The sequence below is a fragment of the Vipera berus genome (genome assembly GCF_964194415.1).
Source record: "Vipera berus genome assembly, chromosome: 4".
Lineage (NCBI taxonomy): Eukaryota > Metazoa > Chordata > Lepidosauria > Squamata > Viperidae > Vipera > Vipera berus.
This window is the reverse complement of record NC_138206.1, coordinates 27477946-27500262: the sequence shown is the minus strand read 5'-3', so window position 1 is coordinate 27500262 and position 22317 is coordinate 27477946. Positions and strand designations below refer to the sequence as shown.

At 42.8% G+C, this 22317-nt stretch overlaps 2 protein-coding genes across 2 annotated transcripts in view; one reads left to right on the top strand and one right to left on the bottom strand.

The window, feature by feature from the left end:
* ARHGAP31 (Rho GTPase activating protein 31) overlaps positions 1–22317 on the bottom strand; it is a gene marked incomplete at its 5' end in the record, with an annotated part of 114606 nt that overhangs the window by 4765 nt on the left and 87524 nt on the right. Inside the window, 2 exons of the mRNA XM_081327279.1 lie at positions 4339–4622; positions 8279–8899. Coding sequence (XP_081183405.1) covers positions 4339–4622; positions 8279–8899 — 905 coding nt within the window. The remainder of the gene's footprint in view (positions 1–4338; positions 4623–8278; positions 8900–22317) is intronic.
* UPK1B (uroplakin 1B) overlaps positions 1–22317 on the top strand; it is a 73986-nt gene that overhangs the window by 49735 nt on the left and 1934 nt on the right. The window lies entirely within an intron of this gene.

Genomic DNA, 22317 nt, shown 5'->3' with positions numbered 1-22317 from the left:
AGTTCCTGCCTTGAGGCAGCAGTCTTCGGCGAAAACTTTATTGTCCTCTGCATCTGAATCTGTATCAGCTTTTACAGTAAAAGATTTGCAGAGTTTGCTCCAAGAAACTATGGAAAAGCAAATGCAACAATTTGTTGAGATAATGGAGAAAAAGTTGGAGGAGAAGTTTACAGAGAAATTAGCAGAAATGAGAGCAGACATCACATCTGCAACGTTAAATCTGGCTAAAAGCATTGAGATTTTGGATGAAAAAGTGGAAGATCTTGTTCAAAATGATACTAGAATGGAAGCCAAAATGACAGAAACTGAAAATATGATAGCGGAAATGGATTATGATTTGATTTTGACACAGTATTTTCAGATGGAGCTTGCTTTGAGAATCAGAGGCCTAAAAGAAAATCCTAAGGAAAATTTGACGAAAATGGTTTCTGAGGTTTTGGAAGGGGTGTTGGAGCGACCAGCAGATGAAATAATGGAAGATATAGATAAAATCTTCCATGTTAATTCGTGGATTGCAAGACAAAGGAAATTACCCAGAGATGTGGTGGTTTATTTCACAAAGAGAAAGATTAGAAATGAAGTTATCCAGGCCTCCTATAATATTGATTTTGTAATGGATGAGCAAAAAGTTTTGATTTTAAGAGATTCCTGCAAGAATTTTAAGAAAAAGGAAGGAATTTGCCTTTTTGACACAAGAATTGAGACGACGTGATATTAAGTTTAGATGGCAAATACCAGAGGGGATGGTGGTGACTCATGAAGGTACGAGGCATTGTCTTACCACGGTGGTTCAGGCACGTGACTTTTACAGTAATGTTTTAAAAGCAGTCCCCATATCGTCTTTGGAGTCTACAAAGAAAAAAGGTGACAGAGAGCCTCAACGTTCCAGAGAGAATCCACAAGATGTTGAAGGGTTAACGCAGACAGATGTGAAAGTTACAGGAGTGGGTCAAATTTCATCACCACGGGAGAAGGCCAGAAATTGGAAGAGGTGTGCTGTTTCTGGAAGAATGAAGCAAACCTGAGGATTTAGTTGCATAATTGCAAGAGATAATAATGTAATAAGGATGCTAGAAGGATTAAGTATGTGGGGATTCATTTTTCACCCTTATAAAATAATTATATAATATTTTGTGTTGCTTTAGTTTGAAGATGATTATGAAAATTTAATTGGGAAGATTTGTAGTAGTGTTTATTGATATTCTGTAGGTTATGCTTTGTTATTTGGATGGAAAGTTTTAAGCCTGGAAGGTAGTGTATGGTATTTTAAGTTGTATAATATATTAGGAGAAGGAAAGGTTGTATTAATTTGGTTTTAGTATGTTAAAGTCTAGTTGGATAGAAGAATAGTTTTATAAAACTGATATAAATTGTTTTATGTGTGATTGAAATTAATTTGTAATACTTTTATGGGCAATATTGGAGTAGGTAATAGAATATAAGAATATAAGAATGATGTGATTATATAAAAAAAATTTTAAGTTTGGAAGTAATCTATGGTATTTTAATTTGTATAATATATTAGGATAATATGAATTTAAGGTATTATTTTGTATTTGAATAATCATTGATATGATATATATATGTATGTTTGGAATTTACCTATATGAGTTAAAGTTTGATAGTTTGAATAGCTTAGGATTGTTTGCGTAAGTTAGATCATGATTGTTTGTTTGTATTTTTATACCCTGTGTTTTGGTATTAGATTGGAAAGTATTATTTTGTATTTGTATAATTATTGATATGATATATATATATATATGTGTGTTTGGAGTTTTCTTATATGAGTTAAAGTTCGGTAGTTTAAATAGTTTAGGATTGTTTGCGTAAATTAGATTATGATTGTATTTTTATACCCTGTATTTTGCTCTGGGAAGCCGGGGGGGAGGGGAAAGGGAGGGAGGGGTTGGGGAGGGTGGGGGAGGGGGAAGAGGGTGGGGGGGAGGGGGTTGGGAGGGGTTTTTTTTGGTTTGCTAAAGATAAAATGTATTGTAAAACTTTTTAATTAAAAAAAAAAAGAATAACCTAACTGATGCATCTAGTAAGCTCACATATACGACAGCAGGAAGACAACCATTTTCAACTGTAGCTCTGTAGCAGATGGGTATTTTAAGAGCTAAAAATGATCAGGGAAATAAAATGGAGTAGTCTGCAGATGATCTATGAATAGGAACAATATTTTGCAATATTTTATTACTGGGGTCTCCTGTACAGATCACACTATGGCAAATGCAGAATTACATCAACTAGCTTCCCAACAGGATAATTTCAGTCTACTGTTAGGCCAAACAGCCAGATCAGTGTAGTGGTGAGACACCAGGTTAGAAATTGGGTAATCATCAGTTCTAATCCCACATTAGGGATACAAAGCCAGCTGAGGGTCAATCACTCTCACTTAGTCCTAGGAAGGAGGCAATGGCAAATCACTTCCGAAATTTTGCCAAGAAAGCTAGAGGCAATTGCCCAGGCAGTTGCCAAAAGTCAATGCTGACTTGGAGGAGAAGAAACAAAACTGTTAGGCCAGGGTCCTTCAAAGTGCTGAATATTAACCCTCCGTCCCCAGGATTGATGGGACTATCCATTTTCATTGTTATTATTCATAGTGTTATTAGATAAAATAGTATTTATTAAATTATTTTCATAAAATACATGTTTGGAGATCAATGAGCAATATGAAGTTTCATGAAGGGGGTCAATAGGCTGAAGAATTTGGGGCAAGTGTGGGTATCTGAAAATCAGCTATGAATGATGATCAGCTATTTTACTTCATCCATTCATAACCGGTATTTTCATGACAGATTATGCTGCTATTAAAAATGTAAAATTAGTTAGGATACAATTAATAAGTAGCACTGTAGCGATACTAAAAAGGCTCACTTACTGCAAGTTATAGAAGTTTTACACTAGATATTGATATAAATATATAAATACATATATACATTATAGATATTTTACATTATTTTTTACATTTTTAATAAAGAGGAATGTTTTGACCTTGACAGTAAATTAAGGGAGGTTCATATGTGCCTCCCTGAAAAGAGACAAAAGACCTCTACTTTGTGGCTAACCAAGCTCACTCATCTTGGCAAAAATCCTGAATGACAAATTTGAAAGATTGACAGACACATCAGGGAAGGCTCTTCCTTTGAGATATTTGTTTTCAAGCCATTCACTGCTTTAAAGGTCAGCTCAGCAGCCTTGACTTAAACCTAGAAATGAACCTGTAGTCAATGAAATGGAATCAAGGGTTCATACTAGCCAGTCCAATTTTACAGTTCTATTTTAATTTAACTGAAGTTTCCAAATAATCCTGAAAAGAGTCCCAAAGGAAATCCAATTCAGAAAAACTAGTATGAATTAGTTGTTTAGTAGTGATAAATCTATTTGCAGGGAACATAAAATTGGGATCAGAACCATAACTTTGGTGTGGTGGCTTTAACATTTGGCAATGGCCACATTTCTGGGCAAAGAAGAAGAAAAAAGTTTTGTGGGGCTTTTTTAATCAAAGGAAGCAAGGCGAGCTTTGATTCCCCCCCCCAAATAGTTCTAGTCTACTTGATTTAGAATGCCTCAATTCTCTTTGGGGACTGAATTGAATTTGGATCTGAAATTTGAATCCCCTCTTGGCTATTACTAAAATTGAACAAACAGCTGTAGGGTTTTATTTTGTTTAATGTTCAGTTAATTGGATGAAAATTTGTTGAAGTTGAGGTTTATTAGAAGATGAAGGCAGCTCAATTAAAAAAATAAAAGAGTCCAGAGGTTTCTTGTAAAAAAAACCCAAACAGTGTTATGGAGGGCACTCTAGTGACTAATGTATTTATCTGTGGAATTGAATAATATTTTCAGAGATTTTATTTACCCTTCTGAGATGAAAATCAGAACAATACATATCTATCTTTTAATGGACAAATGTGAAGAAAGTTAGAAGTAGGGTAGAGGTGTGCCTATCCATGGAACCTGGAAATTTTCTGAATAACAAGATTGCTTTTCTTTGGGTTTTGTGGAAAGACATTTTTTTAGATTATCTTTGGATCGATTCTTAGACCTTGCGGTGTGTTTGTATACATATGAAACTCACAATCATTAGTGAAAGCCAGAGATAGTTCAGAAACAAATTAATTGGCTTTGGATGAATTTACATATTTATTATGTCCAAATCACCCTGATTCAGTTTGGGAGATGTTTAAATCTGGAATACACTGTGTAAAATGTCCAGTATTACAGGTGGTATCAACAATAATACTTGAGAAAAGAATAGTTGGTGTCTTTTTCATAAAATAGCAAAACGGTCAAACTACATAACATCCAAAGAAGACTTTCAATACTTTTTCTTACCAATTCCTTTAGATGTGATTTATCTTCTGTTTTATCCATTGATAGCTCGGCTGGCCAGCAAATTTGTTCTGATATGTCCTTAGCCCCAAACTGGTCTTGACTTGCTTTATCTGTCTGCTGCTGGCTTGCAGAGATCATAACCAGGGGGTTCTGTTCCAGGGGGATCTTATCTTTTAAAGGTTGGCTGCCATTGTTGCCACCACTCATTGTCTCCTGAGTATTGACTGTTGCTTGAGAGACACTTTCCAGCTTCTTAACAATGGCAATTTTCTCAATAGTAGAATCTATATAAAAAACAAAAGGCAGATATACAAATCTTATAAGAAGAAAACAAAACAATCAAAAGAAGACGAAGAAACTGTATAATTAAAGGCCAACTTATTCTAAATCAATCTTCCTCAATATGAGACTGACTGCATATAGCAGGGGTGTCAAACTCAATTTCATTGAGGGCCGCATCAGCATTGTGGTTGCCCTCAGGGGGCTGGGTGGGTATGGCCAGGGTGGGCGTGGCCTACTGGTTGGGCGTGGGTGGAGTGCATGTGACCTACTGGGTGGGCATGGCCAGCTCTACATTGTTCGCGTCAAGGGAGCCTAAGGGGGCCTGGGCAGGAGTGGGACAGATTTGAGGGTCTCTGGGCCAGGGCCAAGGCAGTGGGGGCCGTTCCCTCACTGTTTCCAGGATGGCTTCGCAGGCTGCATGGAACCACTTCGCGGGCCAGATCTGCCCCCTGGGCCTTGTGTTTGACATGTCTGGCATATAGCATCATACTGGGATGGCAATTTCAAACTGCTGGGTAATCCTATCTGGGCTGAAAGCTATAGAAAGCTGCCTTTTCTGATGAACATGTCTTTTCTGAAATTTTTGCTGAAATATGAAACAGTAGAGCAAGTTAAAAGAATGTATAATAAAATAAGTAAAAAATAACTATAAGATACAATTGAACTATAGGGAAATATGTGGCTGAAAGGACTGAAATTCACCTTACATTCTAATATCAAACCTAACTTTTTATAAAATGATGTATCATTTATATTTCTCACCAGATAAATTATCTAGAATGTATAAAGGTTTTTCAAACCTTTGTTGGAAATATGAACAAGAAGGGAGATTTTACCTTGCTTAGTGGATATGTAAGAAAGCCAAAACATTTTTGATACAAATACATGGATTAATTCAGAAGATTTTAAATTAAAGTACAACTGAAATCAGAGACTTTTCATTTGGTAACTAATGGAAAAGCAACTGGGGAAAAAAGTTGTGGAACTTTGTTTTTATATATGACAATTTCAGTGAGATTATTTATACTCAAAAGTAGAAATAATTGACACAAGCTAAAATGGAGAAATGCTTGGTGAATATGGAACTAGTGAAGATGGTTACATTAATCTCTTTGATTAGAGAAAAAAAACAATGTCTACATTTTGGCTGACTGGAAACCTATGGACTTTTTGCATGAAACAGAAAAAATGTCCTTAGGATTTGTGATTTTGATGAAAAAACCCTGGATAATAGAAAAAAGTGAGCTGTTTTGTAATAATAGAATAAGGGTTAATTTTGCCATTGAATTGCTATTTGATGCAAATAAATTGGAATCTTCTTTCTGTTTTGTTGCTATTTTCTTTCTGTTTTCTTTATCGTTTCTGTTATTAGTTTGTGTTATTTTTATATGCATTGTAAAACTTTGATTAAAAAAATTTAAAAGATAGAAGCCCTACTATACTGTCATGAATGGATATGTTTTATCTTGGCAGATCAAAAAGCCTCTTCATGATAACTAAATCAGCTGTGGTTAAAGTCTTTCAAGAGGTTGATTAAAGACCCATGTGATAATAAGTAATAAAACCACCTTGTGCAGACATAAATTATCACAGCCCCAAGTTTTCCAGAGATTTGTGGAAGTGTCTGGCTACACACCAACACAGAGTTAACCCTAATTTCAATAAGCTTAGATACACCCCATCTCTTTTAAAATGTGGCAGTATTCAACCACGTCTACAATAATGAATGTCCATGCATTTATGGAATTTAGTGAATTAATCAGACAACTTTCTTCAGATTGAATCTGCATAGAACAGCAAATGGAAATGTTCAAATCTATGCTTTAGCATGCTTTTTCTTTGGACAAGTAAACAGAAAGAAAAACAGCCTGAAAAGGAACCTTCCAAACAGATATATATGTCTGGTTTTTAAAATGAAAATGATTTTCTATCCTGGTTATGAATGGAAGCCATCTTTATTTTGTTACTGGATTTATGCACTTCTCAATTTGAGTTTATCTTAAGGACAGATAATTTGAAGGCAACTGTGCCTGAACTGTTATACAGCTGTGAGATGAACAATGCCCTCTAAGTATGCTTGGCAGCATAATTATATGTAATAAGCCAGGATTTCTTCTCTACAGTATATACTGGTGTGCCCCTGATCTGAACATTCTACAGATACATGAAACTAGCTACATTTTGCCAATAATTATTTTTCATACATTTAACATTATTGCCATCTCTAACTGGAAGTGGCACATACTGAATCTGGGTTCTAGAGTGTATGCTTTGGCAAGGAGTCATGATCCTTCATATTCCAACATCTCTATGTATAGAGTTTTTAACAGTTTCGACTTTTAACTTCAGTGATGGCATAAATATTTTGATTGCGTACATTTTCATGAGATCATTATCTTTGCAACCTCACACTGGGTTCTTGTGACACCTACAAAAGAAGTCTAGAATTTAATGAGATCTCACACCAGAATCTCTGAAAACTGGCCATGAGATCTCTGAACACCAGAATCTTTGAAAACTGGCCATTTAATTATTCAAAAACATTATTTCATTTATTTGGCAAATCATTATAGATATTTTAGAATGTAATAGATGCCCTGGAACTCTTGGAAACTGTGTTGCCAGCATCTACTTCAGAATATTGCAGTAATCTGATTTAAGAGGAAATCTAGATATATAAAATAGACATATAAAATGCGACACTCTGATTTTTTATTAGATTTTAAATGAAAAGAGATTTAGAGAGGAAAGCAATTTGGGAAGCTTAACCCATTACTTGCCAGGAGCTTTCGTGTCTCAACTGACCCTTTCTAAAATTTGCTTTTGTGTTCATGTTCTTCCAAGTACATGTAATAACTTATTTGACAGTTAATTTCAGTCTACTACTGAGACTTCCCTTTTGTTCCATTAATAACTAAGTAAAAAGATCACTCCAGCTGTATCACTGCAGGCAAGCTTTTCATAACATCCTCAGGCTTTGGGATCTCCAATACAAAGTCACCCATGTGTTCCTAAAGGCACTCTGTTCCACAGGATATTTTTAACAATTTTATGTAACTGGAAAAAATTACCTTACTTTTCTGATTTTAAAGAACAGAGCCAGGATATGAGATTGATATCTATTATTTTAATAAGTCTCTATATTATAAAAATGCTAAGATGTCAAATGCATTGCTCTGTGATTTAACAAGCTTGAAGGAGTATATCAATTTTAAATTGCTATTGATAATTATGACAAGGATTTTTTCTCTTAATTGGCTTTTCTTTTGCCAATTTTAGTGGGTGGTTTTTTACCACTATAAATATATCTAAGTTTTCACTAGCAAAAATAAAATAAAATAAAGGAATGGACAGACAGAGAGAGCAATAGGTACTCAGGTAAACTGGCACTTTTTATCAGCATGCTCCCACCAAGAAAGCAATGTTGTGAAAAATCACACATGACAAATATTTTGCTCTCAATATTTCAAATATTTTCTATTATCCATGTTGGGGGTCTCTGTTGTAAACAAATTACTACATTTTTTTCTAAGTCAGGGTGCATAACTGTTACCAAATGTTGTTGGATTATAAATCTGATACTTCTGACCATTTGCCATGCTAGAGATAAGCTGTTCAACATCTCCATGAACATCATCAATCCTTATTCTAAGCTTACCTGTTATGGATTTGGACTCAGACTTCTTTTCTTCCTTGACTGTGATATGCACTAATTGGTCATGGTTGTCATCTTCAGGGACTGGAGAGACAGCACTTTCTTTTCCCAGAAAAGAACAATCTTGAAGTCCAGAGAAAGCTGCTTTGTCTTTAACAGGCACGCGACAAGGTGTACTGTTGATACTTATGACTGCAGATACTCGAAGGGGCACCGAGACAGCAAAGGGCTCTGAGATATTCAAGGCTTTATGTTGGTGACGGGGAGATGCTTCCAGGGGGAATAGTGTCCCATGGAATCCCAAATTGGGTGTCCCATCATTTGAAGTATAGAACATACGGCACATCTTTGGGGACGTTTGCTCATTCTCAGGGTCTTCAATAGGGCGGAATACCTTCAGTTGCTCAGGAAGTGGTTTCATTTGGGTTGGCCGCGGAATATGGTTCTCTGCATTGTCCTCTGCTCCTCCCTCTGCTCCTTTCATGGCACCTTTGAGATCCCACTCTGTGTCCTGTTTGCTGAGGTCAAATGAGCTGCTAGGTCCCCCCACTTGTGGTTTCATCACTGGAACAAAAAACCCTCCGGTCATGACTGTGCGCTTGAAATGACTTTTTTCATCCACTCCTAAGGAAAGAAGAAAACGAAGATGAATTTTGCCAATCTGGTCTCTCATAGATCAACAATCTTTTTTTGGCCTGGATTATACATTGTTTATTAATTTCTTTTTTGTTTTAATCTTGAATGGCCACAGACACATGTCTGGTGATGCAGTGACTCACTCATATTTATGGACCAGGGAAAGAAGAATCTAAAAGGACTTTAAAAGAAAAAATAATAATGGTACATTGATACTATTTTGCTTCTTTGGAGTAAAATTAATACCACAAATCATGGTGCAACTTTGGGATCAAAATGGACATCTGGAAGTTATCTGAGGACTACATGAATATTCATTCTAGGCTAGTTTGAATTCTTGGCCAGATAGAATTCTTCAGTCCTATTCTCTAGTTCTTTTAAAGTGCACAGAGAGATTAATATGCCCTTCAAAAGTCTGTTCCATCTTTATAATGGCCCAGAAAAAACCAACTTTCAGAACATCTTTTACATAAACACCTGGTACATAATGAGGAAAAAAAATGATGAGAATTGTGTTGCAACATCATGATGAAAATTCTGGCCTTTCATATTTGCATCAATGTATCAAACACAAGTACATAAATGACAAAGTTTGCATTGTGAAATTATGACGTATGGTTATTATTGTGTACTGGGTTCATTGCGCAGGAATGGAGACGAGGAGATGGATTCCAGCGGCATGGGTACGAACAGGTTTTCGGCCAGATCGAACATTGCTGGGCTGCACACACAGAGCAGAGTGGCGGCCTTCAGTCCATCCTCTGCAACCTGTTTTGCCTGAAGGTAGTTTTTGACCTGGGACAGGTATGAGGGCCATCCTTCTGGTTTCTTGATGTCGAATTCACGCAGCCTTCTGACCTTGGGCATTCTGCTGGTCTTCATGGCTGGCTTCTGCATCTTCGAATCCTGCCTCTCCGTTGCTCAGGGACTGGTCCTCTGAGCCCGTGGTCGCTAGCGTGGCTTGCTAGCTGACCGAAGTAGGGGGGTGGAATTGCTTTTCCCACCAGGCGTGTGCTGCCTCTCCCCTAGTGACTTTTGGCTCCGACGGAGAAGCAGGATCCCACCTTCGTCGGCAGTATTGTGTACTGGGTTCGTTGCGCAGGAATGGAGACGAGGCAAGTGAGTTCAGCAATGAACATGCTTATTTGCTTGCAGGATCTGAACTGTAGAATTGGGCTGCAGCTGCAGCAATTTATAGTCTGGCCTCTAGGTGGCAGCCAATAGGTTTAAAGCAACCTATTGCCACCTAGGGGCAGCCAATAGCAGCACTGGAGACGGGGTGTCTGAGGTGCTGGGAGCCGTTAGCTAGCTCCAGCTTACCACGTGGTGTAACAATCAAGCCCAATACATTACAGTTATCACTTGTGCCAGCTCACAAATGCTATAATCTTGTGGTAAACACTTTATTGAGAGTAGTCAGGCTGACTTAAAGAGAGCTTTTTCCTTGTACACTATTTGCTAGGCAAGATTCAATTTTCTATTAGACCACTAAGCTCTCCCCGTTTACAATTATAATTTCAAAAGCAGTCATCATGATCTCCTTTGGTATCTGCAGATCTGTATTCTGTATCCCAGTCATGGATTCCATCTACTGTCTATTTCGAAATAGAGATAGGGAAAAGTATATTCAGTAAAAGAGAAACTTGGGGTAAAGGGAGTGAAGTGGCTGGAACAGACCACTCAAGACAGCTGGTAACGTTAACAGATTTATTAGAACAGAGCAAACAATAACAGGAGCCTTTCGGCTTTTTATAGTCTGGCGCTGGTCGTCTGGTCCAATCACCGGCCGGTCTTTTTCCCGCTTCGCTTCTCCTCCAATCAGCTCAGCGGAACGCCTGACAGCTCGGCTCCTCGTGCTGGCGGCATGTGTTGCTTTGACAGCCGCGAGCTGTCATCCAGTGCGCCTGCGTAAGTCGGGAGTTTTGACAGCTGTCAAAACTCCCTCGTGCTCGGCTGTCAAACGCTTTACCTCATGGCCGGCTGTCAGCGCACTTAACCTTAAGTTATGAAACGCTTAATGAACTATACACATATAATACACCCCTTACCCTTCCCCAGGATCGTTTCCACCCCCGTGTGTTTGTTTGTTGCTTCCTTCCCATTCATAGTCCTGTAAGTAACCTGGTGGTTTCCTCAATCGGCTGGACCGTCGTGGGATAGCCTCATTTCCGAGTTCTCCTTCTTCCTGCGGTTGTTGTGGCTGGGGCTCATCGGTTGGCGGAATACTTGGTATGAAGGGGGGTAAAGGGGGTTGCTGAGATGGTGGGGGTGTGTTTTGTGGCTTGCGGATTCGTAGTTGGTCTACATGTCGCCGTAGTTGGCCATGTGTGTCTGAATGAATTAAGTATGAGATGGGTCCGGTTTGCTTTATTATGACCCCTTGAATCCATTTTTGGTTGCCTGTGTAATTTCGTGCCCAGATGATTTGGCCTGGGGTGAAGGTTCGCGGTGCGGGTAGTGGAAGTTCTTGGTCATTAGTGGTTCTATCAGGATGCAGTCTGTCTAATCTCGTTATTAGCCTCCTTCCCCATCGTAGCTCCGCTGGTGATTTTCCTGTGGTGGTGCCGGGTGTGGTGTGTTGGGCAAGGAGGAATTGGCTGAGGCGTCGGTGCCAGTTCCCTTTTATGAATTTTTTAAGTGCCTCTTTAGTTGACCTCACCATAATTTCTGCCATGCCATTGGACGATGGGTGGAAGGGCGCTGACGTCACTAGTCTAATACAGTTCCTCGAAGCGAACATCTGAAATTCACGAGAGGTGAATTGTGGCCCGTTATCTGAAACTATGACGTCTGGGAGGCCATGGGTTGCGAAAACTTTTCTAAGTGCTTGTATAGTGGAGTATGTTGTTATTTTATTTAGGGGTATCACCTCGAGCCATTTAGAAAAGCTATCTACAATTATTAAGAAATTCTGCCCATGGATTGGTCCCGCAAAATCTAGGTGGATACGGGACCATGGGTTTTTTGTTGTTTCCCATTTATGGACTGGGGCCTGGGGTGGTTCGCTTCTCGTTAATTGACAAGTATAGCATCCCCCTACGTGTTGTTCTATGTCCTTATCGATTCCTGGCCACCATACATAACTTCTAGCAAGTAGCTTCATTTTTACCATCCCCGGGTGCCCTTCGTGCAGGGTTTTTAACGTTTGCTGTATGTTTATGTGTGGTATCACCACTCTATTTCCCCATAGTAGGCAGCCTAAGTGGGAGGTTAGTTCTAGTTGTTTTGAAAAAAAAGGGCGGAACGTTTCCTCTGGGCATTTGTGTGGCCATCCTGTTGTGACCCATTGCAGGACCCTGCTGAGTGTTTTATCTTTTGCTGAGTTATCAGCAATGATTTTTGCTGTTAGGGGGAATTCTGGTAATTCATTGATAGCCAATACGTTGCCGGCGGGGGCTGGATCTGGGTCGTGGCGTTGTATAGGGAGCCTGCTTAGACAGTCTGCATGTCCTAGTTCCCTGCCTGGCTTGTATACTAATTTGTAGGAGTATGCTGATAAAAAGGTTGACCAGCGTAGGATTCTCGGAGACAATATTTGTGGGGTTGTTTTGTCCCAGGTGAATATGCCTAATAGGGGTTTGTGATCAGTGAATATAGTGAAGGGTCTGCCATACAGATAGTCATGAAATTTTTTAACCCCGGCGACGATGGCTAAAGCTTCCCTATCAATTTGAGCATAATTTCTTTCTGTTTTAGTTAGGGTCCGGGAATAAAATGCGATGGGTCTTTGAGTGTCGTCCTGGTCCAGGTGGCTCAAGACGGCTCCTATTCCGTATGGGGACGCATCGCACGCGATGCAGATAGGGGCGTCCTCCTGGAATAAGGTGATAGTGGAGCTTTTACAAATGATGGCCTTAAGTGACTGAAAACTATTCTCATGCACTTTTGCCCAGGTCCAGGGGCTTCCCTTGTCTAATAACCTATGCAGCGGCTCTGCAATGGTAGCCTTGTGGGGAAGGAAGGCGTGATAAAAATTTAATAGTCCTAAAAACGCCTGTAGTTCCTGTTTGTTTTTGGGGCTGGGGGCTGCTTGAATGGCTTCCAGTTTGTCGTTTGTAGGGTGGATGCCCTGAGCGTCAATTTTGTACCCAAGGAATTCCATAGAGGGAACTCCTATAGAGCACTTTTCTCTTTTTAGTTTAAATCCGGCAGTTCTGAATCGCTTTAGGACAGCTGACAGCCTGTCAGCTAGAATGGCTTCTGTTTCTCCGGCGATGAGTACATCGTCAAAGTAAGGGGAGACCCCGGGAATTCCTTTTAATGTTTTTTCCATAATGCTTTGGAATATGCCTGGGGCGGTCGAGATACCAAATTGCAGTCTTGTCACTTTAAATGCTCCGCGGTGCGTGACAATTGTCTGGGCGACCGCGGTGTCATCGGTCACAGGCAACTGTAAATACGCCTGCGTGAGGTCTAATTTCGCAAAAATGGCGCCGGAGCGAATAGAAGCTAGGACATCCCTTACTGCTGGAATGGGGTAAGAGTGGGCATTGAGCGCTAAGTTTAGGGTCCCCTTATAGTCCGCGCATATTCTAATTTGACCATTGGGTTTTACTGGAGTTACGATGGGGGTTTCCCAACTGCCCCCATCAGTGGGTTCTAGCACTCCCAGCTTGACAAGGCGTTCCAGTTCGTCTCTCAGGCCGATGACCACTTGGTCCCGGATCCGGTCTTCTAAGTCTGGGAAGTTGCAGCTCCGCGCAGCGTGTCGGACTCCCGCGATGAAGTCGTTTGCGGCTTCATCCGGCCGCTGCCTTCGCTGAGCGAACTGTACCCGCCAGTACAGTTCTGAGCGGGCCGGCATGTAGTGCTTGCTGAGCCGGTCGACGAGTTCGGAATATGGAACCTCTCTGATCGGTACGGGGCTGAATAGCCCGACAGCAGCATCGTAGACGGGTGGACCGCTGATGTATAGAAGTGCTGCTGCTTTGGCTCTGTCATCTGTTATTTTGCTGACGAGGAGGAACCCCTCGACCTGCCCCAGATGCGACTCCCATCGCTCGGGGTGGTGAGTGTCGAATTCCCTCACTCGTCCGAAATTTGCCATGCTGTCTGGGTTCGGTGGTCCGCTTCGCTGTGGAAGTGAAAACTTCCAGTGACTCGCTCTGCCGGCCAAGGACTCTTCCTGGCCGTGACTTCAGCTCTGGAAGCGGATCCCACCTTCGTCGCCAGTGAAGTGGCTGGAACAGACCACTCAAGACAGCTGGTAACGTTAACAGATTTATTAGAACAGAGCAAACAATAACAGGAGCCTTTCGGCTTTTTATAGTCTGGCGCTGGTCGTCTGGTCCAATCACCGGCCGGTCTTTTTCCCGCTTCGCTTCTCCTCCAATCAGCTCAGCGGAACGCCTGACAGCTCGGCTCCTCGTGCTGGCGGCATGTGTTGCTTTGACAGCCGCGAGCTGTCATCCAGTGCGCCTGCGTAAGTCGGGAGTTTTGACAGCTGTCAAAACTCCCTCGTGCTCGGCTGTCAAACGCTTTACCTCATGGCCGGCTGTCAGCGCACTTAACCTTAAGTTATGAAACGCTTAATGAACTATACACATATAATACAGGGAGTATGTTCCGCTTCCTCCTCGATTCTCTATCTTTTTTCTAAGCCAAGGGCACCAGCCATAAAATTGCTTTAAAAGATGGAGAGAAGTGCCCCTGACCTCCGTTCATTCCGCCGGGACCTTAAGACCTGGCTCTTCGAGCTCTCTGGCCCAGGCTGAGAATTTTAATTTTAATTTTAATTGGTTTTTTTTTTACTCTTTCAGGGACTGTTATAATCTTTTTAATTGTTTTTAATTTTTGTATTTCTTGTTTTAATTCCTTGTAAACCGCCCTGAGTCCTTCGGGAAAGGGCGGTATACAAATCCAATTAAATAAATAAATAAATAAATAAATAAATAAATAAAACTTGGGAGGTGGTGAAATAGGGAAGAAAATGAGAGAACCATTTATATTTTCCCTCAACCTTTCTCTGGATCCATGTTTGCAACATTTCCTCACTCTCTCTGTCTCCCTCTTCATCTCTGAATCTGTTGAATCCCTAACCCCCATAAACTGCAGTTGTCCATTATCCTAAGATATTTCTTGATATGTCATACTAGTGTGATGTACACTGAAGCAACAGCTTGCCACAAAACATTTTTCTGAAGTAGTAATAACAACAATAAGGTTTGTCTCTAGATTGTTTTAAACATGAGTTTATACATAATTTCTTTATATATATATATATATATATATATATATATATATATATATATATATATATATATATATATATATATATATATATATATATATATATATATATATATATATTTTGCCCAAGATGGCGACGGCCGCTCTTCGAGGGCCCCAAAGGAATTTGCTCCGGGAAGCCCTAGGTATGTTGAGGCGATTCTGGGGGTGGGGGAGCTAAAAACAGCTGCTATGTGCTGTCTTCGGTGGCACTGAGCCCCCCCCCTTTGAATTAGCGGCGTTTTAACATCTGCCGTCTGCCGATCTGCCGGCCTCACGATGGCGCCAAGCGCAGCTATACTGTGAATCCTGGATGTCTGCCTTGCTTCTTTTCATCTGCTGCTGGCTGAGCTGATTTCATGCTGTTGCTGGCCGAGGCGACTTTGGGATTGGGGGTTTTTCAAAACAGCTGCTGGGCGCTGCTTTTCGTAGCGCTGAGCCCCCCCCTCCGGAATAGCGGCTTGTTGATTCAATCGAGCGGCGCTGAGAACTGAGAACTGCCTGCCGAACTGCTGAGCTCTATTATGGCGCTGAGCGCTGCTTCGCTGTGAAACTCGGGACGTCTGCCTGTTTTTTATCTGCTTGCGGATTGAGGCGACTTTAGGGATTGGGGGATCTTTGAAACGGCTCCTGGACGCTACTTTTCATGACGCTGAGCCTCCCCCCCCGAGCTAGCGGCCTGTTGATCTGAATGAGCAGCGCTGACAATCTCTGCTGACCTGTTGAGCTCTGTTATGGCGTCAATCACCTCTACAGCGCCGTGCAGCCCAGGACGCCTCACCTGCCTTCTTTCCTCTGCCTGTTCGCCGTGGATACCCTCTGCTTGTCGGAGGGGCAGCGGCGACGACCCCACCGGATGGAGATCCTTTTTACGACCATCTGCTGACCGACACCGTTCTTTGGTGGCGAGGAGCCTCCTTCTTCTCCCGGATGGTGGTTGCAGATTGTGGGCCTGGTCATCGGCCCCGGCGGACATGTTAGTGAATTCCAGGACCCAACATGACTGCTGGGATCACTTCTTTCCGCCGTTGAAGGATGGCTTGGACTGGTGGATGGACATTGGGGAGAGAATGTTTTGTTCTCCCCCCCCCAGACTGGCGGTGTGGGCTGGCGTTGTGAGGATTGACAGAGGCCTGGCCTGCCTGTTCCTTACTTCTTTTGTTGACAGGCAGGCATTACGGCTAGCTCCATACCTGATGGGAACTAAGATCCCCCTATGGATAATCCAGTGTGGACGGGACCGAACCGTGGTGGGAGGACGGTTCTGGACTGGTCAGCGACCACCTCTCTGGTGTGGGAGACCAGTTGGGGTGGGCCTGGCTTAGGACTCCCCTTTTCTCTCTCTGTTCCAGCTAGACTCCTCAGCCGGAGTGAGAGGACGGCTGAGGTTGTCCCTTGGAACTCCATCTCGGGTGAGAGCTGAGATGGCTTTGCAGATTGAGAGATATGCCCACTGGACCTGTTCTTTTTCCATCTTCGTACCATCAATGAACAATCCTTTGGCCATATTTTCAACATCGGCCCCAAGAGACTAATTGAGTGCTATATGATCCATCGTTATTCCGAAGCGGACTTGTATGCCCTTAGGGCGGTTCCTGCCTCATGGGCGCGACCTGTCGCCTGTTTTCATACTCCCCTTAATGACGGGCCCAAGCCTTGGGACTCCGAGAGGTGGTTGGGCTTGGATAGGGGCCTCGAGTTAAGACGCGCTAAGAGGCCCCTGATCAGATTTTTAGCCGGTTATTTTAGGAGGTTAGGGAGGGGGAGGGAAGGGGGGATGGGGAGGGAACTTGTAACCGGCACTCAGTCTGGTCCTGTTAGAGGTCCTGGTGGGACGGGGTTGGGGGAGGTGGCTGCTGGCGCTGGGAATGTGGGGGTGGGGTATCGAATCCCCACGGCGATAGGGTATGGCAGCAGGTGTTTGCGAGGAGGGTCATATCAACATCTGGGATCGCGCCCCCGCTATCTTCGAGCGGTGGCACGCTCCGACCCTCCGGTTAGCACCCTCTTACCCGGGGATGAGGGTGATCAGGCCCCTGAGCTCAGGCTGGTCTATTTTAACGCTAGATCCGTAGTTAATAAAGCTCCCCTCATCCGTGATCGGATTGAGGAGGAATGTGCGGATCTAGCGTGCATCACGGAAACTTGGCTGGGCTCGGAGGGAGGGGTGCCTCTCACCGAGTTATGCCCGCCGGGTTTCCGGGTGCTGCACCAGCCACGGGCTCAGGGCAGGGGTGGTGGGGTGGCAGTGGTTATTCGGGAGACATTGTGTCCCCGGGAGGCACCATTGTCCAGATGGCCGGGAGTGAGACCCTCCTCTTGAGGTGTGGTCCTCGGGTTCAGTTGGGCTTGTTGCTTACATACCTGGCGCCCAGCTGTGTGGCAACAGCCCTGCCCGAGCTGCTCGACACCCTCTCAGGGTTGGCGGTGGAGTTCCCCAGGCTCGTAGTCCTGGGTGACTTCAACCTGCCATCACTGGGAGGGTCGTCGGAGTTAGCTCGGGAGTTCATGGCTTCCATGACAGCCATGGGCCTGACCCAGGTTATTGAGGGCCCGACTCATGAGGGGGGTCACACTCTTGACCTGGTGTTTCTGTCTGGACAGTGGTTGGATGATCTGGGAGGGGGTTCTCCGTCCATCACCCCTCTGTCATGGTCAGACCATTACCTCCTGAGGCTAGTTTTCCGTCATGCCATCCCCCGCCGCTGGGCAGTGGAGCCGACCAGGTGGTTCCGCCCCAGGCGCCTAATTGACCCAGATCGGTTCCAGAGGGCGCTTGGGCCTATACCTATCACCCTTACCCACAGCCCAGTCGATGCCCTGGTGGAGGCCTGGGAAACGGCAGCCACCAGGGCACTCGACTGCGTTGTACCCATGCGACCTCTGACCCGATGCAGATCCCGTTGGGCCCCATGGTTCTCTGTGGAGCTCCGGGAGATGAAGCGGCGGAGATGAGGTCTAGAGAGCGGTTGGAGATCCAGCCGATCCGAATCCGACCGATTGCAGTTAAGAACCTTTATAAGGTCTTATCTTGCGGCGATAAGGACGGCGAAGTCTAACTACTTTGCCGCCCTTATCGCGTCCGCAGATAATCGCCCGGCCGCCCTGTTTAGGGTGACTCGCTCCCTCCTTAATCAGGAGGTGAGAGAGGATCCCTTGCAGGGACGAGCCGAGGAGTTTAGTCATCATCTGGCGGACAAAATCGCTCGGATCCGGACCGGCTTGGACACTGACTGGGCAGAGTCTAATGTGGAGGAATCAGGCGGTCTTGAGCACGTTATCTGGAATGAGTTCGACCCTGTTTCCCCTGATGATGTGGACAGGATCATGGGGAGACTGAGCACCACCACCTGTTTGTTGGATCCGTGCCCCTCCTGGCTAGCTTATGCGGCTCGGGAAGGAACACGAGGCTGGTTCCATGCAGTAATAACTGCTTCCTTGAAGGAGGGTGTCTTTCCTGCTGCCTTGAAGGAGGCGGTGGTGAGACCCCTTCTCAAGAAGCCTGCTTTGGACCCGGCTGTTTTAAACAACTACCGTCCAGTCTCCAACCTTCGCTTTCTGGCGAAGGTTGTCGAGAGTGTGGTGGTGCATCAGCTCCCTCTGTTCCTGGAGGAAACTGATTATCTGGACCCGTACCAATCGGGCTTCAGGCCCGGACACAGCACGGAGACGGCATTGGTCGTGCTGGTGAATGATCTCTGGAGGGCTAGGGACAGGGGTTGCTCCTCTGTCCTGGTCCTATTAGATCTCTCAGCGGCGTTCGATACCATCGACCATGGTATCTTACTGCGGCGTCTCAGGGGGCTGGGAGTGGGAGGCACCGTTTTACGGTGGTTCTCCTCCTACCTCCAGGGCCGCTCGCAGTCGGTGTTGACAGGAGGGCAGAGATCCGCCCCGAGGTCTCTCATTTGTGGAGTCCCTCAGGGGTCGGTTCTCTCGCCTCTCCTGTTCAACATCTATATGAAGCCGCTGGGCGAGATCATTCGTGGTTTTGGGGTGGGGTATCATCAGTATGCTGATGATACCCAACTTTTTCTTTCCACCCCGAACCAACCCAGTGATGCCCTCTCCGTGATGTCCTGGTGCCTGGAGGCGGTTCAGGTCTGGATGGGGAGAAACAGGCTTCGTCTCAATCCCGCCAAGACTGAGTGGCTGTGCATATCGGCATCTCGGGTTAACCAAGTTATTCCATCCTTAATGATGGGGGGTGAGGTGTTACCCCCCGTTGATAGGGCTCGCAACTTGGGCGTCCTCCTGGATTCACGGCTCAATTTCGAAGACCATATAGGAGCCGTGACCAGGGGGGCTTTTGCCCAGGTTCGCCTGGTGCGCCAGTTGCGTCCCTATCTGGACCGAGACGCCCTACGCACAGTTACTCATGCGCTTGTGACCTCCCGTTTGGACTACTGTAACGCTCTCTACATGGGGCTGCCCTTGAAGACCACTCGGAGGCTTCAACTGGTGCAGAATGCGGCCGCGCGAGTTGTAATGGGGGTTTCCCGATACTCCCATGTAACACCTCTACTCCGTGAGCTGCATTGGCTTCCGGTTGCCCTCCGGGTGAAATTCAAGGTGCTGGTTATCACCTATAAAGCCCTACATGGCCTGGGTCCGGGATATCTGAGGGAACACCTGCTGCCGGCATCAAATGCCCTTCGCCCAGTGCGCTCCCACAGGGAGGGTCTGCTCAGGGTCCCGCCGGTAAGAGACTGCCGGCGGGTGACACCCAGGGATAGGGCCTTCTCGGTGGGAGCGCCTGCCCTCTGGAACCAGCTGCCGGTGGAGCTGAGAACTGCCCCCGACCTTCGATCATTCCGCCGGGGCCTGAAGACCTGGCTCTTCGAGCTCTCGGGCCCAGACTGAGGAGGAATTTTTAATTTGGGGTTCTTTTTAACTGACTACAGGGTTAATTTAATATTTTTTAATTTGGTTCTTAATTTTTGTATTTTGGATTTTTAATTCCCTGTAAACCGCCCTGAGTCCTCAGGGAATAGGGCGGTATATAAATATAACTAAATAAATAAATATATATACATATTTTATTAGAATTTTTTAATATAACATAAATCATTATAAAACAGAATGTTGTCTCGGTAACATTTATAAGACAGTCCTTAACAATTAATTTCTATAATCTATATTCCATATGCTAATTTCATTTGATTTCCCCTTTCCCCAAAGTATCTTTCTTTACAAAACATTAGATTAAGACAATTTTATTTACTTAACAACAGTTAAATATATAGTTTCAATAATCCTGTGTATCGTTTTAGTTTCCTTATCATAAATCCTGTCACCATATTTATTTCAGCTTATTTCTCCCCCCAAATTCTAAATATTCTTACAAGTGACAATCTTTTTAACACTTAACTATATTTACATTGGTGGATTTCATTCTGTTTTTTCCATATAAACCCTCTCATGCTTTTATATTTCTTAATAAGTAAAAAAGTAAAAAGAAACAAAAAAGAGCAGCTTATTTCTCCCTCCAAATTCTAAATGTTCTTACAAATAACAATCATTTCAACATTTAACTATATTTACATTAGTATATTTAGTTCTGTTTTTTTCCATATAAACCCTCTTATGCTTTTATATTTCTTAATAAGCAAAAAAAAAGAAGGAAGAGAGAAGGAAGAGAAAAAAGAAGAGAAAAAAAAGACAAGAGCACTAGGATACAAAAAATAACATATGAAAATATGTATTTCTCCTAATTTATTATATATTTATTCGCTCAATTTCTCATTCTTTTTAACCATAGCTAAGAATGCATTTAATCTATTTAAACTTTGAACATTCCATTCAATAGTTCTAATCATCTAATCCTTTAAATCTCATTCAAAACACATTTTTTATTTTTCTTATCATCACATTTAAATAACTAAAACATTTGCTTTTGTTTAAATCATTTCAACTTAGAAGAATAGAAAAAAAAGAAAAAAACTACAATTATATTAAGAGGAAGAAAATTTTTTCCCCTCTAAGAGTAGTATATTTCAAAATTTTCCCATTTCTTAGCCATATTCAAACAAATGTTTCTTTTTGAAGTATTCTTTCTGATATGCTCTATCTTTTTCCTGAAATTTCATTTTAGTCTTTTTTCTCTTTCGTTGTCTTTCTTAATCAATATGTTTTGCTGCATCATTTGTTTCCCTGTAGGGATTTTTTTCTCATTCTTTTCCTTATCTTCAAAGTTATTTAGATGTATTAAAATATTTCCCATTTGGATTAAATCATAATTGTTTATTTTAGATGATTCCATCTTCAAGTCTCTATCCTCAAAATTATATTTAATCATCTCTGCTATATTTTCCTGAGAAAGTTCTTGAAGTGAAATTAAGTTGAAAATAAGTTGATTCATGCTCTCAAGGTTCTTCTGCATTTCCTTGTAGTTTAAGGTCATTGTCCTTTGAAATTTTTGCTGCTTATCATATGCTTCCTTTTGTGAAATGAGCATTTTATAAGGTTCCTTCTTTAAGTTCTATCCTCAGAATTTTGTTCAGTCATCTCTACTGTATTTTCCTGAGAAATTTCTTGGAGTGAAATTAAGTTGACAATGAGTTGGTTCATGCTCTCAAAGTTATTCTGGATTTCTATGTGGTTTAAAGTCATTGTCCTTTGGAATTGTTGTCGCTCATCATATGTTTCCTTTTGTAAAGTATTCATTGCTTCAGCTGTGTTATCTTCATTTTGTTTAAACAGGTGCATTTTCTAAAAGTTTAGAAGTTCAAAGGGAAAAAAAGAAAAAAGAAAAAGAAAATCCTTATCTACCAGCAAATCAGCATTTGCTCATTTTTCATGTCTTTCTAGTTGTTTTCTTTCTCTAAAGGGTAAATTTCACCGCTTAACTGAAAGAGAGGGAACGGAATCCTCCTCCCCCTTTCCTTCTTCGGAGATCTCTTATTTTGGGGATTTTCTTCTTCAGGAAAGTAGGTAGGATAGAGAAAATTAGTATTCTTACCCAGATTCAAGCATGCTGTTTCATATTCGCTTAGTTTAATCACTTATGGCTTCTGTTGCTTCAGCTATGGCTGGACATGGCGTTAGCCAGCCTTTTCTTCCGTTGGTTTATGGGAGGCTTCTCCTGGACTGTTCAGAGAGACCACCATCTCTCCTAAGTCCCTGGGATTTCCTTCCTTCATTCCACCCCTTCAGGGTGGATTCTGGCCCCTTAGGGT